The 17,778-nt window shown below is 43.1% G+C and overlaps 1 protein-coding gene across 2 annotated transcripts in view; it reads left to right on the top strand.

Moving 5' to 3' along the window:
- Positions 1 to 17,778, top strand: part of drosha (drosha ribonuclease III) — a 137,180-nt gene that overhangs the window by 100,054 nt on the left and 19,348 nt on the right. For both annotated transcript variants that reach the window (XM_080417844.1, XM_080417843.1), the window contains exons 26-29: positions 2,608 to 2,765; positions 14,385 to 14,490; positions 15,981 to 16,122; positions 16,998 to 17,080. In XM_080417844.1, the coding sequence (XP_080273970.1) occupies positions 2,608 to 2,765; positions 14,385 to 14,490; positions 15,981 to 16,122; positions 16,998 to 17,080 (489 nt within the window). The remainder of the gene's footprint in view (positions 1 to 2,607; positions 2,766 to 14,384; positions 14,491 to 15,980; positions 16,123 to 16,997; positions 17,081 to 17,778) is intronic.

Raw genomic sequence — 17,778 nt, 5'->3', positions numbered from 1 at the left:
GTCTCTAATGTGTCCGTCTCTGACTCTCTTCTTTTGAAACCTCACTGTTGGCTATTCAGGATAGCTAGCTGGGTGCCTCCACATGTTAGCAGTGACGCAGGGCATTAAAGTGCCTTTCACCAATTAAGGGACAGAGGTGTGTGTGTGTGTGTGTGTGTGTGTGTGTGTGTGTGTGTGTGTGTGTGTGTGTGTGTGTGTGTGTGTGTGTGTGTGTGTGTGTGTGTGTGTGTGTGTGTGTGACCATGACATTACCACCAGCACTCCAATTAAAATGTTGAATTAAAAAATACATCTGCTAGTCACAGCGCCTCAACATTGACATGGAGGAAGTCTGAGAAATTGATGTATGCTTTGTGTTTTCTTGATGGTAATTAGTTTACTGGTAACAGAAGTACATCTTTTACTGGCTTTACTGTCGGGAGGGGGTGGTGGGATTTGTGTGGCACATGGCTAAATAAAGTGTGCTAACTTGGTCAATTCAATGCACTTCATTTGCATCAAATGTCCACAGCACATCAGGTTGCAGAGTGTTTTCTGGTTTCTGCAGGAGACACGTCTTGGTCATATACATACTGTAGTCATAGCACAAAGAGACCAATTAGATGATTCCAGAAGACTCATTTATGGACCCATAATGAGATCTCTTGATTCAACAAACAAACATACACACCCAGGGGCGGCCATAGCTGAGTGGTTAGTGAGCCCGCCTAGGGAGCCAGAGGCCCTGGTTGCCCCAGGTACGATTCCAGGCCACCCCAGCATATGTGTCGATGAAATGAAATTTGTCCCTGAGCAAGACTCTTAACCCCTAATTGCTCACAGGCCCTCATTGGAAACAAGCCCGCAAGGACTTTCATGAATGTCCTGTTGAAAGGAATTATCCTTTATCCCACACACAACATTTTTAGCATATTATCTTTTATCTATTCGTATGTTCACAGATATTGTCCTTCAAAGGCCATGGGCAACATGTTTCTGTTTAACCCCATCTACCTCTGACCCCGACCCCTCACTTTATAAACCACTACTCATAGACACAACATTATGATTTATTCATCTGCCTCTGAACTAACCGCCCCTTACTATCACCTTATAAACCACAACCCACAGACGCAGACACGACCTTATATTTTTATTCATCTACGTCTGAACTAACACCCTACCGCTCAGCTCGTAAACCACAACCCACCGACACTGTATGTTGATTCTAGAACTATTCATTAAGTCTTCTCTCTAGGGCCTAGCTAATCAAATTGTAATCAGTGTTTAAACCTTATACTTGGGAATAGTGTTTGTGGAAATTGTGTGCGTCGTTCTATTTATTTATTTATTTATTTTTCGTCTGCGCCAAGCCAAAACGCCTAATCTTGGGTAACGCCGAACCGATTGGTGTGAAACTCAAAAATGAATTGCATGTTGAGGAGCGCACCTCCACAAGTGCTTTTCACTTACTGTCCGTATTGGGGTGCCACAAACGCGAACGGTTGCACCATCTGTCTTACAAACTCCCCCGACACAGCCCTGGGTAGACACCCTGGCCCGGTAAAGATCTGTGCTCTGAACTTTACCCCTATTTTTCTCAGCATTTTTCTTTCTATTTTCAAGATCTAGATAGATCTAGGCTAGTATTCCTTAATACTGCATGAGCAAAAAGGCTGCATCTGCTGTAAGTCAGTTTGGTTGCTTTATACAGTCGACTCGTGGAAAACATACATCCTAAAGAGGCCCTCAGGCAACAGACAGATTTGTTTGATTCATTTAGCTGAAGCTCTCATACAACACGGCTTGCAACACAGGAGCTCAGTGCAGCATAGCATGTGCAAACAGCGTTTACAAGTTGTAGGGCGAGTGCCGGGTTATTGCGTGGGTGAAATAGGTTATCTCTCCCTCTTTCTCTCCTCCCTGAGCCCCTTACTCTCTCCCTCCCCCTCTATCGCTCTTTCTCTCTCACGAATGTGCATGCACACTGATCGAGCTCTCCCTCTCTCAAGAAAACAAATACAATGCTCTTCCACATTACATGATTCTCTGTGGTCACAGGAGTACTGTAAGTACAGTACTTGAGTAAATATACTTAGTTACTTTCCACCGCTGCATACAGTAGAGTTGAGGATTTCATTGTAAATATGTCAGTATTACGAGGATGCCAATTTGTGTCCGTAGTCCCTAACATACAACATTTAACACTTTTCTAGTTGTACTAATTTTGCCTGCAATGTACTGTATGGGGAAATGTAGGGGTTTGTCATGAGTTGCCATGGGGGAGAATGCCACATAAATAACTGTAAATGTAATGTTTCTCTAGAGCTAATGGGTCCAGGGGAGTTTTTTTTAACTTAACGTAACTATCCTTTACTCCTCTCCGAGGAGAAAAGCCTGGTCACGACCTAATGCAGACTAACATAGAGTGTGGGCGTTCCGTCGTATGCAATCTTTTTTGACCAATCACAACACTCGGTTCATTCACAGAGAATGTAAACAGATTTGTAAAGCCTCAAGGTAAATTTCCTTGGGCAGTAACTTCCGCCAAATTCCGGTACTTCTGTTACACTGGTCTAGGTCTTGCCCAGCGTGCTAATGGACTGTCACCTGCTTTAACCCTTTCAGGTCCAGGAGCCTCAGACTGACAGGCAGCTCATTGAGACGTCCCCGGTGCTACAGAAGCTCACCGACTTCGAAGAGGCCATCGGTGTTCTGTTCACACACTGCCGCCTGCTGGCCAGGGCCTTCACGCTGAGGACCGTCGGTTTCAACCACCTCACACTGTGAGTTTTGTGTGTATGTGTGTGTGTGTGTGTGTGTGCGTGCGTGCGTGCGCGAGTGCAGTGTTGGTGGGACAGCTGGGTTTGCCCTGATTCTAGCCTCAAATTGGTATGTGCTTGTCTGTGTTTATTAAACATGGTCACATGACATCCCGAGATCCACATTAGTGACATGCCTTTCCCATGTGGATCCCAAGATCTACATACAATTATATTTGTACTAAACATAATGGTGAAATTCTTTTTTATAATAATTATTATTTAAAAAACTGAAAAAAAAACAACAGCAAAATCAAAATAATTATCATCAACATAGAAATAATATTTTTGAACGGTTTGCAAATGCATCCAGGAGTGTAACTTTAAAGGAGACGGCTTAAACTCACACACCCACCCACCCTCGTGCACGGTAGTGTCAGTTTTAATCCATCACTTATGTATCATGCAGCTGTTATACGGTATATACTTTAAATTAAAGTATATACCGTTAAAGTCTTAATTAAAGTCTTTAATTCCTGGCGTTAGTTCATGTTGCTGGTGGGGCTTGTGCATGCACACAAATACAATATGTGCGCAGGGGATGTGCAACAGATTTGACCAAAACAAATGTGCAGTTGTGAGCTGGGATTGACAAGTCAGTTTGTTCATTGTTCAGGCCTGTAATAGCCTGAGTTGAAATAAAGGAATAAAGTCTGTAGTGACTGTCTGTGAGCGTCCTTTAGCCCATTAAGACCGGGAACGCATCTGTGTCATTTTTTTAGATTTCTTTGGCTATTCAAAAATAGCAGATATACAAGCTCATAGCGCGGCACCGAGTGCCGCGCTATGAGCTTGCAGATCTGCTATTTTTTTTAAATCGTGAAAATGTGTGCAAATCTTTGAATGTATATATTTTTTAAGCGAACATTTGTTACTCAAATCTTTGCCTCTTGAAGGTCCCTGGAACAAGATATTTTACAAATGTTCGCTTTAAAAAAATATACATATTTGCACATTTTCAAGATTAAAAAAAGAAAAAAGGCAGATCTACGAGCTCATAGCACGGCACTCTGTGCCGCGCTATGAGCTTGTATATATCTGCTATTTTTGAATAGCCAAAGAAATAAAAAAAATGACACAGATGCGTTTGCGGTCTTAATGGGTTAAAATCCTTAAAAAAAACACCTTCTGGTGTCTGAGTTCCCATGTTGTGCTCGACCAAGCATGCCAACCGTCTGCATGGCTCACTGGTCCCAGGAGGAGCTATTCCTGTACCAAAACGGTGATAGTCCCCCATCAGAACGAGTGCTAACCGAATAGCAGGATTTCGGGAACTTCTTTGAGACCTTGAATTTTCTCAGCTGTCTGAGGTGGCGCAGGTGCATGCCGAGCCTTCCTTGCCACAGTGTCCTCCGTGTGCATTTATCCATGACAAGTACTGAGTGACGTGCACACGAGGGGTACTTGAAACTGCCGTGAAGAGGCTGTCGTCCCTGGCACCACAGCAACAGGTCTGCACCTCGTCCAGGTTATAGGCCTTCTAGTTCAGTGGTTCTCAAACTTTTTCTCCAAAATGATATGTATTTGGCCACGGACCCCCATCTCAAATATTTTGTTCCAGGGACCCCCAGAATCAAAGATTTGAGTTACAAATGTTCGCTTCAAAAAAATATATATTCAAATATTTGCACCAATTTTCACGATTAAAAAGAAATAGCAGATCTATAAGCTCATAGCCGCGCTATGAGCTTGTATATCTGCTATTTTTCAATAGCCAAAGTAAAAATGATTGCGATGCTATATTAACACATTTTGCTGGGGACGCCCTGGAACCCCACCCCCCCCCAAGGACCCCTGGGGGTTCCCGGACCCCACTTTGAGAACCAATTTTCTAGTCTGTGAATTTGTGGGCCCTCTCTGGTCTGGCAGCTAGAGTAGGAAGTCTAGGATCCAGCCACACACCGTGACACTGGGGAGTCCAGTCCCAGGTTAGACAGTTTTTCAACCTGCCTGGTGGGGACTATGGTGGTGAAATCTGAAATGAAATTGATAAATAGCAGCCTAACGTTCTTTCCTCTCATCACCGGAGAGGCGGACAAATCATTGTTCCCCGTAGAATCTCTGTTGATATGAAGCGTTGGGTAACGGATAAGACTCCCAGTGCGTCTGGTATGATCCTTTTTATCACATCGGTGCCAACGGCGAATAATAAGTAAAACAATCAAGTGAAACTAATAATAACAGGGAAAAGTACAGCCCAATCTAAGCAGTCGCAGTGTCGTCCAAACATTGCTGTGCCATCTTGACTGAACCGGCACACTGCAGCCATTTTGCTGTTACGTTATAGCATGGTGTAAGAGTAAAATAGCCACCATGTGAGTACGGTCAGTTAGCTTGCTGGTCACTTTGGTCTGAAGCACATTGTACCATGCATTTTGAATACTAGACTGGAGCCCGTTGGGCTTACTCAGGAACGATGCAAGTTGGGAATGCATGCCCCACCCAGTTATGCAAACCTGTTGTATCTGGTGTACCCATTATCAGGGTCCCCTTTATACCCGTCTGTCTGTCTGTCTGTCTGTCTGTCTGTCTGTCTGTCTGCCTGTGGCCCTTTTATGCCCATATTTGGAGATCTCTGTATCTGTCTATCCTTGTCCCTCCCATTAGCCAATTTTAATATAGGATATGGAGATCCCTGAAGTTATCAGTCCCCAGTCGGATCGCCGCCGATCCCAGTCAGATCGGCGGATCTGGACAACCGGATCTCCATAAATGCCTACTGTATGGGCATATCCGTTGGATTGGCGGTTCTTGACAACAGCCTATACGGCCGACTCAACGGCGACCGCGGCATTCCCTCGGGTCCTCTGTGACGCATGTGCCGAATTTGAGGTCGGTCGGTCAGACGATTCTCAAGATACTGTACGTGAGCTACAGATGTGCAGACAGACACGCACGCATGCGTGGGCTTGGCTTGATCCAAAAGCCCTGTTCATATTCTGCTAAAGATCCTACGGCATTGTTCCCCTTCACTGCAAATGTCCTTGTTCCTTTTTTATTATTCATTTTTTCTGGAAAAGAAAGTGCCAAGAATATATTGAATATATTCAGATTCAATTGGCTCATTAATGCAGCAAATGGCAGACTGACCTAAATAGCCGCCAGCAGAGCGACTCAAAAGGCCGGGAATTGAAGCCCTCCCCCCGGACCGCAAAACGAAGTATCAAAGGTCACGGCGAAGTAGGTCACACTGTCATAACAGAGAGAGAAGGAGGAAGGTCAGACAGTAAGAGCTGGGAGATGACGAGACGGGAGACCCCGGCTTGGCCCCAGGCCTATCACTTCATGCCAAGTTAGAGGACAAATCAACCTCACAGAGGTAGGAGAGGAAACAAGGGACGGGGGAGAAGGGAAGAGGAGTTGAGAGGAGGACGGGTGGGGCGGTTGTTGGATTTATTTATTTATCTATTTATTTCATCCTTTATTTACCCAGGGAGGTAGCTAAGCTAGGGGGCTTATTTTCAGCCACGCCCTATACACAGACACACACACACACACACATTAAAACCTTGGAGCTGACCAGTAAAACCACAGTCTGGGATTCAGTGCCTTGCTCAAGGGCAGCAGGGTTGGGGGAGGGGTGAGTGGTGGCCAATCACTTCCCCACCCAGATTGTTCTTTGCCGGTCCGGGGAATCGAACCGGGAACCATTACCTTATCGTGGTGGAGAGGTTTTTGTGTTTCAATTAACCTGGGGTCTGTGTTGGTGGTTGAGTGGAGTCTTAGAGGCCCTGTACAGGCCCACAACCCGAGCCCAGGCCTGACCCGTGGTGTTCGAACCCTGCCTGGACCCAACCCAAGGATGGTCTGCAATTCATTAGGGCCCGAGCCCTACCAAAGACTCAACATCACATCAATTCAATCAATGAAGCCAAATGACTTGATCCAGCAGCAAATAGCTAATTTAAGTTTCATGGTCTACCTTGCTTTCTTTGGTGTGAACTATGAAGATTGAAGATTTTTGAAACACATGCCCAAAAACGAATATTCATTTAACTGTGTAGTCATAGGATACTTGTATAGGTATTATAATGAGCATCACTCAATGTTTATCTTGCGTCACAACCGCTGTGCATCGCAAAACACATTCTCACTCCCAACTTGTCAGGTTTCAGAGATGTTCCGAGACCAACATCACTAATGTAACATAACATTGTTGACAATAGTTATTAACATGAATAGGGCTCAATGCCCCAAGCCCCGCAACCTCTTAATTAAAAACACGATGGCTGAGCCCTAATCAACGGGTTGGGCCAGGGCCACCAGGGCTCGTCAGGCTTGCAGACGTCTAGTGGAGTCATGCTCAGCGGATTAGACGGTGATTAACTACCGTCAATCACCGTATATTGTTTTATTAAAAGGATCCCTGGCTAATTAGCCTTATATGCCTTATTACATTGCCCTTCATAACTGCAATTAAAAATGTAAATATTTCATTTCTTTTAGAAATAGTTAATCTTTCACTCAATAGGGACAACTCGCAAGTTGATGATATCATTTGGCCATGTGTGGTCCAGCCCTATGGAATATTCGGAATTCATGTGCTAATAAAACAACAACTTAATACTTCCTAAGTCGTGAGGATTGCTGTACAAATACAGAATAAAATGGTATTGGATTTGTATTTAATTTGTATCCCTAAGATCATCATGTTAGGCACCCCTGCCTTAAAGTGTTCGTATGAGCCATCTCCTTCACTGAATGGAATCACACTGTGTTCGATTTTTAACACATTGGCTGCCAAAAACGCAGATCTGCGTTCTATTTTTAATAAATACGTGGGCTGCCAAGAACGCAGATCTGCGTTCTATTTTTTTTCGTTATTTTTTTTTTATTTGACCCAAAGACCAAGGAGATATGATTGTTCGAAGATTTAGACTCCTATCCACTTCCTTGTTAACTTAAAACTTAAAAATTCTGTATCTCGGCTCCTGAGTACTTTTTTTTTTCAATGAAAAATCTCTGGCAGGCTACAGCTAAAAATCTGAAATAATTCTGGCAGTCAATGTGTTAAGCTGTGCCAGCCGAATGTCGGTGTGTATGTATGGAAACTGTATATTGGCAATCGCCAATTTTGGGGCTGACTGTGGCTCATAGGAATATTTTGACATCAGCCAACTCTAGGACGTTGAAGGCATTTATTACTCACTTTTTGTTGAATACTTGAGTCTGATTGGTCAGTCGAGGCATTTAGCAGTGTCTTCTGCCTTTGTCTACATTTTGCTATGGAAGCGGAAACGTGTATGCTTTAAGATAATTTTAAATCAGGCATTCCCTTTCAAAATATAGATTTTGGCTAAGTATCCCGGCTGTACTGCACGTTCACACCATACCGTGTATGTTCTGTGTCATCCAGTTTATTGTCCCTATTGAGGAAGATGGTTTAAAGCACCTGTACCACACTTTCATGACACATGACACATCACGTCATATTGATTATATCAGGTTACTCTGGAGATTTTATTTGGACAACGATATTTTTACAACTGCTGATCTGACCAACTCCCTCGGGTCTTCACTCACTCACTCACTCATTCACTCACTTCAAAGGAGCTTTATTAGCATTGCTAATGGAATCGCTCTTGGACACCTCGTTCCCTGATTTTGCTTAGCATGCTGCTTAGCAACATTTAAGGAACATATTTAGAGTGGAGCCAAAGCAAGTGTCAAAATAAAAACAATTAAAAACTAGAAAAAGTGCTCCTCAGAGCACAGGCCAGGTCAGGTAGGTTATTGTGGCCTCCTGGTGGCGCTATAATAGGCCAATGTGAAAAAGGTGCCATTTCTTCTTAGGCCTTTCACGGTAATCGGACACTGCATTCATGATTTGAGGCATTTTGTTGCAAAAATGTGTTTTGCTAAATTAGACCTGCTGGTGGCGCTATAACAGGCCAATGTGAAAAGGGTGGCATTTTTTCCTCTGCCTAGTGGGAATATGCGTGCAAAATGTCACTGAAATTGCATGCTGCGTTCATGATTTGAGGCATTTTGTTCAAAACGAACCAATCCTGCAAACTTTGGAAGCCAATGTTATGCAATCAGGATGGAATATGGGAAATTGGATCCGTGTTGATCACATGACTATAGAGATACTGTATACCGATTTGCATGATGTTTGGATAAAATCTGTAGGAGTAATATTACAAAAAATGTTTTGCACAATTCGGCCTCCTGGTGGCGCTATAACAGGCCAATCTGAAAAATTGAATTGGCATCCAGGGAGTGTGTGTGCACAGTTTCGCAGCGACCGGGCCACCGGTGCCGGAGATCAGCTGGTCACAGACAGAAGGACACACAGACGGACGGACAGGGTGCAAAACATACTCTCGCCATGCCTTTCGGCCTGGCGTAGACAACTAAGAAATGTACCACTCACTCACTCAGAGAAGGATATCCGATTACCACACACTGTACCTTGTGTGCAGCTCCCTGGGTGTGAAAGACGGAGGGGGGGGGGGGGCTTCCACATGCTCTTTGCCTGTGGAAAAGCACCCATCACTATCCCCTCTGAAGGGCCTCTTAAAGCTATTATAGATCAAAGTCAAAGGAGACTAAAAGATCTCCTCTTCACAGTTTTACTCCAATTTCCCCCTACCTTTTATAGAGCATTGTAACCCTAACCCCCTTTTGAGCAGAGTATGGCACTTTTTGATTCCCCTCCCTCTGATCCTGCTCCATCCTCTTTGCACGCGCTGTGCAGCCAGTACAGCATGCACACAGTCAGTCTCTCTCTCTCTCTCTCTATCTCTCTCTGTCTGTCTGTCTGTCTGTCTGTCTGTCTCTCTCTGTCTCTGTCTCTGTCTCTAGGGCTGTCACGATCATAAATTTAACTTGACGATTAATTATCACTCAAGTAATTGCGATTAACGATTTAATTGTTGTTGAAAATGTATGGAACATTATGAATAAAAACTTACATTTCTGTTTTTTTCGTAAACAAACGTTGCACAGGGTAGATATGACAAATAACACATCTTTAATTACTTTATACTTAAAAATAAGCATTAATAGTGGAAATAGCCGATCTATAAGCTCAGTTTTGAGTGCTATTTCCACTATTTTTGCATTTTTTTAAAATATTTTTAACATGGAATTGATTATGACGATTATGACGATTATGCAAAAAGAATTGCGATTATATAAAATGATTGCGATTAGACGATTATGTTATAATTGTGACAGGCCTACTCTGTCTCTTTTTCTCTGTCTGTCTCTCTCTCTCTCTCGCTGTCTGACGTACGCACAGCTCTTTCGTTACTTTGTCTGTCTTTGACTAATTACTCTTCACACATACTATATGTATATCTATGAGAGAGAGAACACACACCAAACCCAGTGGCATGTGCTTATGTACAGTCCTGTCTTGACCCCTCCTCCCCCCGAGCATTCCTTGGTTTCTTGTGGTGGATGGTGGCGAAGCCCTCTCATTAAGAATCCCATAATGTATGCTTCAACCAAGCGTCGCCGTCCCTCCTAATGAAGCGCCCTCAACTTAGTCAGTCACACACACACACACACACACACACACACACCCCCACCCACACACACACACACACACACACGCGTCCTCATCCCTCTGCCCCATGCATCTCATCTCGTTTCAGCATTCCTTTCGGCTCAGATATGCCGCAGCACATAAAAGGCAAGATGGTGAGAAATGGGACTATAAACTCTGACCTTTTTTCCCCTGTTTGATGTCAGCCAAGCTACCCCGCACCCCATCCTTCATCACCCTCTTCCTCCACGTCATGCTCCTCTCTCTCTCCCTCCCTCCACCTTCTCTCAATTCAGAGACCTCCTCGCTCTCTCTCTCTCTCTCTCTCTCTCTCTCTCTCTCTGTCCCTCTCTCTCATGCTGTTAGTGTTGATTCAACTAGGCTTCTTTTTAGCCTACAGAGCTCATGTCTATGGATGGAAATGCATCCCTTCTCTCTCTCTCTCACACACACACACACACACACACACACACACACACACACACACACACACACACACACACACACACACCCTGCCTGCCTGCCTGCCTGGGTTGCTTGCTGTGGTTGGCTCTCTACCAAATGTTAATCTATAATTCTGTTTAATTAACAGCCATTACAGCGGCAGCAGCACATGTGCTCGCCCCACATCGCTTCCCTTCCCTTCCTCCCGTTGCCCTGTCCAGCTCACAGGGAGATGGCACTGCCTCCCCCTCTCTCTCTCTGCCTGTCCGTCCGTCAGTAATGGCAGAAATAGGTCTGACAGTACAGGGTCTTTGTGTGCTCGTGTGGTCAGGGGGGATCTGAAAGTGTCCCATTGTGAGTAGAATGTGCTCGCGTTAGGTTTGAAAAGGGTGATACCATCTTTTCTCTCAAGTGCATTTCATCACACTATAGCCATTACGCAGTGGTGGAAAAAAGTACTCAAATGTTTTACTTAAGTAAAAGTATCAATACTGCAATGTAGAAGTACTCTGTAAAAGTCCGGAATTCAAAATGTACTTGAGTAAAAGTACTAAAGTATTGGTGTCAAAATGTACTTAAAGTACCAAAAGTAAAAGTACAATTTTTTTTGAAAATAGCAGATCTACAAGCTCACAACGCGCTGGGAGCTTGTAGATTGGCTATTTTCAAATAGCCTATGTATAAAATAGGGCTAAAGTGGTTCATGTATGTTTTATAATGTAATATATTTATCTCTGCAAAGTAACTAGTAACTAAAGTTTTCAAATAATTGCAGTGGAGTAAAAGTACAATATTTGCCTCTGAGATGTAATGGTGTAGAAGTAAAAGTATAGACAATTGGAAATACACCGGTAAAGTAAAAGTACCTCAAAAGTGTACTTAAGTACAGTACTTAAGTAAATGTACGTATTTACACCACTGCCATTACATGTTGGCCCGTATCACTGTCCTAAGTGATTCTTTCTGCGAGGTTCGATGAACTCGCTGTTATTTAAAGACCCTCTGACTGTCAAAGCTTTGAATGAAGCATGTTTTTTCCTTTTTCATTTCATAACGGCGTCCCAAGCCCTCACATTTCCTCTGCGTATGGCATATCCTGCGATCCCAAACCTCTCGCCTGTCACAGCGCAAGGCGCGCCAAGGCTCCCAGAGGCCAGGCGTGAAAGCGTACTTTCGTCAGGGCTTCCGCCAAGACGACAGACCTGCTTTAACCCTTTAAGACCGGGAACGCATCCGTGTGGCATTTTAAGATTTCTCTGGGCTATTCAAAAATGGCAGATCTACAAGCTCATAGCGCGGCGCAGAGTGCCATGCTATGAGCTTGTAGATCTGCTATTTTTTTGATTTTTTTTTCGTAGATCTGCTATTTTTTGAAAAATCGTGAGAATGTGTGCAAATCTTTGAATATCTGTATTTCCGTAGCGAACATTTTTAACTCTGTTACAACTTCTGGGAGTCCCTGGAACAAAATATTTTGAGATCCGGTCCGCGGTCCGTGGCCAAAATTCATATAATTTTGGCGGTAGGATTGGCGGTAGGATTTAGAAGACATTTGTAGAATCCCCCCAGAAGCAAAGATTTGAGTTAAAAATGTTTGCTTTAAAAATATATATATATTCAAAGATTTGCACAAATTTTCACGATTTTTCAAAAATAGCAGATCTATGAGCTTGTAGATCTGCTATTTTTGAATAGCCCAAATACATCTAAAAATTACACAGATGCGTTCTCGGTCTTAACGGGTTAAGAAGGACTAAAAGCCCTGGAAGATTTGTTCTGAGAGCATCATGCCCTGAGGCAATGCACCTGAATAACCCCATTTTCCTCCTTGCTTGCCCCCCCCTTCCACCACCACCCCTCCTCCCCATCCCTCTCCATCCCCATCTGTCTTTTTTAGCAGCTTGCTAGAGCTGCTAAAACACACATCACATCACCAGTGTTGATTTTGTCGACTAAAAAAAAGTATGACAAAAAATGTTAGTCGACTACCTTTTTTTCACTGCCGAAAACGAAATAAAAACGAATTAAAAGCTATATAAGCTACGAGGACTAAAACTAAGACTAAATATATTGTCAATTTCGTCAACAAATAAAAACTAGACTAAAATTTTACTGAGGGACGAGTGGAGAAGAGATCCAGTAGAACTAAAAGGCAAATAATTTTGTGTTTGGTTGCGCTCGGGTGTTGCGCTCTGAAAATAGCAGATCGGCTATTTTCAGCACGCAACCAAGTGTAAAATCAGCCATTAGGCCCGCCAAAATACATTTTAGTTGACTAAATCATCTGTAGATTTAGTCGACTATAATCTTATGATATTTAGTCGACTAAAACTAGACGAAAACTAAACATTTCAGATGACTAAAATATGACAAAAACTAAATCCTATTTTATTCAAAAGACTATGACTAAAACTAAATCAAAATTTGCTGTCAAAATCAACACTAGAACACACAGAGGAATGTAGGCGTTTCCTTCCTTCATATATATATACCCTGGCACATGACGTATAAAGGTAGACGCCTCCTCTGACTCTGGGGCGTCTGTATCTGCGGCCGCCATTTTTGGGAAGCCTATCAAAGTGACTACTGGCCAATCACAGCGTGTCTTTTCCGGAATCTAGTTGTATATAAAAATACATAACGGGATATTTTTATTACAACCAGATTCTGACAAAGTCCCGGAAAAGACGCGCTGTGATTGGCCAGTAGTCACTTGGAGTGGCAGCGTGCCTTCCCGAATATGGCGGCCGCGGATACAGGTCGCTCCAATGAACTGCAGCGGCCAATGAGGTATCTAGGTTTCTATATCTATGCCCTGGCAGGCGAAAGGGGCGTGGCTTTAGGGAACATGGGCGTGGCTTTAAACAACGCTAAAAAAGCCCAGATTGCCGTCTGGTGGCCAAAGAAATGAACTACAGATTTTAAAGTTGTGTGTTTAAACATACAAATTCACATATCTCATAGAATTAAATGTGTCTATGTCTCTGAAACAGTGTTCAAAGGAGTTGCATAATTATTGCTCAATTTCGTACTCCCATGTCCTGCATTACAGCCACCCCCCCACCCCACCCCTTTCACCTGTCGGTCTCAGGAACTAAGAACTGCATGCTTTTGTTTCTATTATGCAACTTGGTCTCTGGAATCACAGGAAAAAGGTTCTGAGCACTATGGTGCTGATTTGTATTAATACTTGCTATTGATACACATTGAACATATGGGTATTTCGCATACATTTGGAGGTGTGCCTTCACAGTTTAAATGGCCTGCACGTAGGAATCCAAAGTAATTCAGCCTATATTTAAAATCATCCTACATGAGCTGTAGACAATTTGTATTTGAATAAAACATATGTACGTATGTCTCTTTATCAACATTTTGTTATCACAATAGATGATGTGTTTTATATTCATTTTTCCACTCGAATGGGTTACCTGAAACAGTAGACCCGACAGCCAGAAAAGCATTGTCACATTTCACTGTGACATCGCAATATTTTCACCAGTGCTGAATTTGAAGTATGTGGGTTGCTCCCATTACGTTTTTTGTAATGACTCTGATGCTTTCCCGGTTTTAATGGGTTAAAACATCCATCTGTCGGTCTGTCTGTATGACCAGTGTCTCTCCCTCTGTCCTTCTCCTCACAGGGGTCACAACCAGAGAATGGAGTTCCTGGGAGATTCCATCATGCAGCTGGTGGCCACCGAATATCTGTTCATCCACTTCCCTGACCACCATGAAGGACATTTGACGGTGAGACCCAATAAAAAAACAACTTCCAGACGCCTCCTGGTTAACTCTTTGACTGCCACGAAATAAAACATTGTTTGCCACGCCACTGCCAGCGATTTTCGAGTGTTTTTACTAACCTTTTGAAAAATTCATGGAATATTTTCCGTGATTTCCGTCCTCGTGGCGACCCCCTCATTACACACACAAAAAAAAAAATCCGGTTGCGGTAATCTGTTGCATTATTAGTTGTGGCCAGTTGAATGTGGCTTGTTTTTGCAAAAAAAGCAACAGAAACGGAGATAAAGCAATTTTTCCACAACAAATAAACAGGAAAAATAATGATGTCATTTTTGGGTCTATCCTTTTCTGACAGGCAAGGCATCATTCATAGGTTAGCGAACAGCGCCATCTAGTGGAAAACCACTGAAAACACAATCTCGTCCAACTTGTTACTTGACTTGAAGGCATAAGATCTTATGCCTTATGTTCAAGCCCACAATGTCAGTCAACAAGACATCATTACTCTCTCTAGTTTTTTATGTTTGATTTTCAAATAAAAACATTTTTTGGGGGGGAAAGGATATGACCTCTGAACTGAGTTCATACTCTGTCTGGAGGCTGGTGTGTTTTCCATTGAAAATATGGCCGGTGTAAATTGTCCTGCCCAATCACACATGAGTACCTGTGATGACCAATACCAACCTCCCCGCCCGGCTTCCCTCCCCCGAACACGGGCCAATCGTGTTTGCATAGACGCTCGATAAAGCCAAAACAGCGTTCTAATCATCCTGCCACTCTCATTCTCCGCTGGAAGGTTTATTTTAGTTTACATGCACCTTGATTTTGCGTTATTGTAGCAAGGGAAAAGTGCACAGCAATAAAATGCTCAAACCACAAGCAGAGAAAACAAGTCTCGTCTCAAGTGGGGAAAAAAATGAAATAAATTGCAAAAAGGCTCATAAAATGCGCAAGTGAAAAAGTATTGCTTAAAACACTGATGTGTGGAAGATGAAATCACAGTGGGAGTCAGTGGCAGTTTGGGGGATTGGAGTAAAAGCATCAGAGTGAAGAAGAAACCTTCTACAGATATATGTGTTTTCTGTTCTTGTACAAATGGAAAGCATGGTCATTGGTATAAAAGCCATTGGTATAAAAGCTTCCAACCGACCATAGGTTAAGAGACTGAGAGCTCCACTGCCGCCCAATGCCCAGGAGATCCAAGAACCAAAAATCCACAATTGAAATGGATTTCGTGAGTGAATGAGAGAGTGAGTGAGTGCGTGAATTAGATTTATTATTCTCTATAGTTGTTTAGTTTTATGTTTTTTTTTTCCCCCCTCCTTTTGCTTTCAGTTTGTGTGTGCGTGCGTTGGTGTGTGCATGCTTGCCTGCGTGTCAGAGTATCTATGTGAGTGCATTGCCGCTTGTGTGCCCACATTTTTGCTTGTGAATTAATATTTGAAAGTTGGAAGCATATAACCATCATCTCAATGCGTTTGTGTGGTCCACAGCTCCTGCGCAGTTCACTGGTGAACAACCGCACGCAGGCCAAGGTGGCGGAGGAACTGGGCATGCAGGAGTTCGCCATCACCAACGACAAAACCAAACGTCCCGTCGCTCTGCGCACCAAGACTCTGGCTGATCTACTGGAGTGTAGGTTTATTTCTCCTTGCTCCTAGAGTGCAAACGTATCCTCTCTCTCATAGAATGCTCTCTGGCAATGTCAAGTGCCATTATTGATCTCTATGCTCCTTGTGTGGTAGATGCCAAACATAGTTTGATGACACTGTGCTTAGAATACTACATATTTGAGGGCGAGAGCGGTGCATAGGTCACACCTAAGCTCTGTAGAGTTCCGAACAATAATCCTACTTTTACACAAATCTTCCATTTTCTGTGTGTGTATATATATATCTATATCTATATACCTTTATCACCAACCATACTCTTTGAAAGCAAAGAGTATTCAATAGGCAGACCTTGAGGGAGAGGCAGAGACATGTATATAACGCAGCAAAGAACATGTCGCATACATGGACGTACTGTATGTACACTCAGAAACAGACACACACATGCGCTTAAACACAACACACAAAGGCACACATGGGGCGAGTTTGATGCGGGAATTAAACTGCTCCATTTAATTTGCTTTCGTAGGTGCTTTTCAAAAGGCCACTCAAGCTGAGAGTTTTCTCTTTCTCTGGAAAGTGTCTGTTTACCAGTAGAGATTCACTGAAAAAGGTGAAGAGTAAGCCAAACAATTGGCTACTCTAAATTGAAAAGAGACAACAACAAACATGTTGCCCTTCTTTATTTGTTCCACACAGTGTTTGCAGAGTTTAAATCTATAGGGAGATGCTAACCACCAACATGTACCACACAGACAAAGTACAGCTTCTTTCTTTCATTGCCAACTTGATTTTCCTATGCATTTTTCTTTTGCCTTGTTTTTTATTTTCCTCTCTCTCTCTCTCTCTCTCTCTCTCTCTCTCTCTCTCTCTCTCTCTCTCTCTCTCTCTCCTCTGTAGCTTTCATCGCGGCCCTTTACATCGACAAAGACCTGGAGTACGTTCATACCTTCATGAACGTCTGCTTCTTTCCCCGGCTGAAGGTGAGCTGATTGACAGCTGCCCACCACACTCAAAACAATGAGCCCTCTAGCTAGCAAGAAAGCCTCAAGGTAGAGAAAAATAACTGCTAGGTGAGAATACCTTCTCTTTTTTTTCGGTAGAGAGAACTAATACAGGATATCAGATAAAAAGGTGACATTGGAAGTGATGACACAAAGAAGTGAGCAGACAACATTGGAACTGTTACTGAACAAACACTCTATAGCAGGGGTATTCAACAGGGGTCCGGGAGCCCTAGGTGGTCCTCAGAGTTACTACAGGCGCGGGTGCCACAATTGTGTGGGGTAGGAACTTTTTATTTACACTAACCACTTGAACCCGAGCATCCCTATTCTGATGGGCTGAAATGGCTGAAAATAGCAGATCTACAAGCTCCCAATGCGTCGCGTTGAAATTTCTCCTAGGTGGATTTAGAAATGAAAACAATCCAGTCAACGTTAACTTGAGCCCTTTCCTAGCAATGACATGTGTCTGTGTTCGTTTTGTGTTTGTATCTCGCAAGTATTGCTAGATCATTGATAGATTGAATACTTTATTGGACATAAATGCAAACAGCACCGGTACAGTCATACATGTGGGCTAAAAGGATAACACAAAAAAGTCTTGTTTCCATTGTGGTCCTATAATCTGTAATAACATCGTAATGATTTGCTGTTTCTTAAATTTGATGGGCAGGCAG

This window comes from Gymnoscopelus braueri (assembly GCF_963280865.1).
Source record: "Gymnoscopelus braueri genome assembly, chromosome: 21".
NCBI lineage: Eukaryota > Metazoa > Chordata > Actinopteri > Myctophiformes > Myctophidae > Gymnoscopelus > Gymnoscopelus braueri.
The sequence above is the reverse complement of the archived record's forward strand: the minus strand, read 5'-3'. Positions and strand labels throughout refer to the sequence as shown.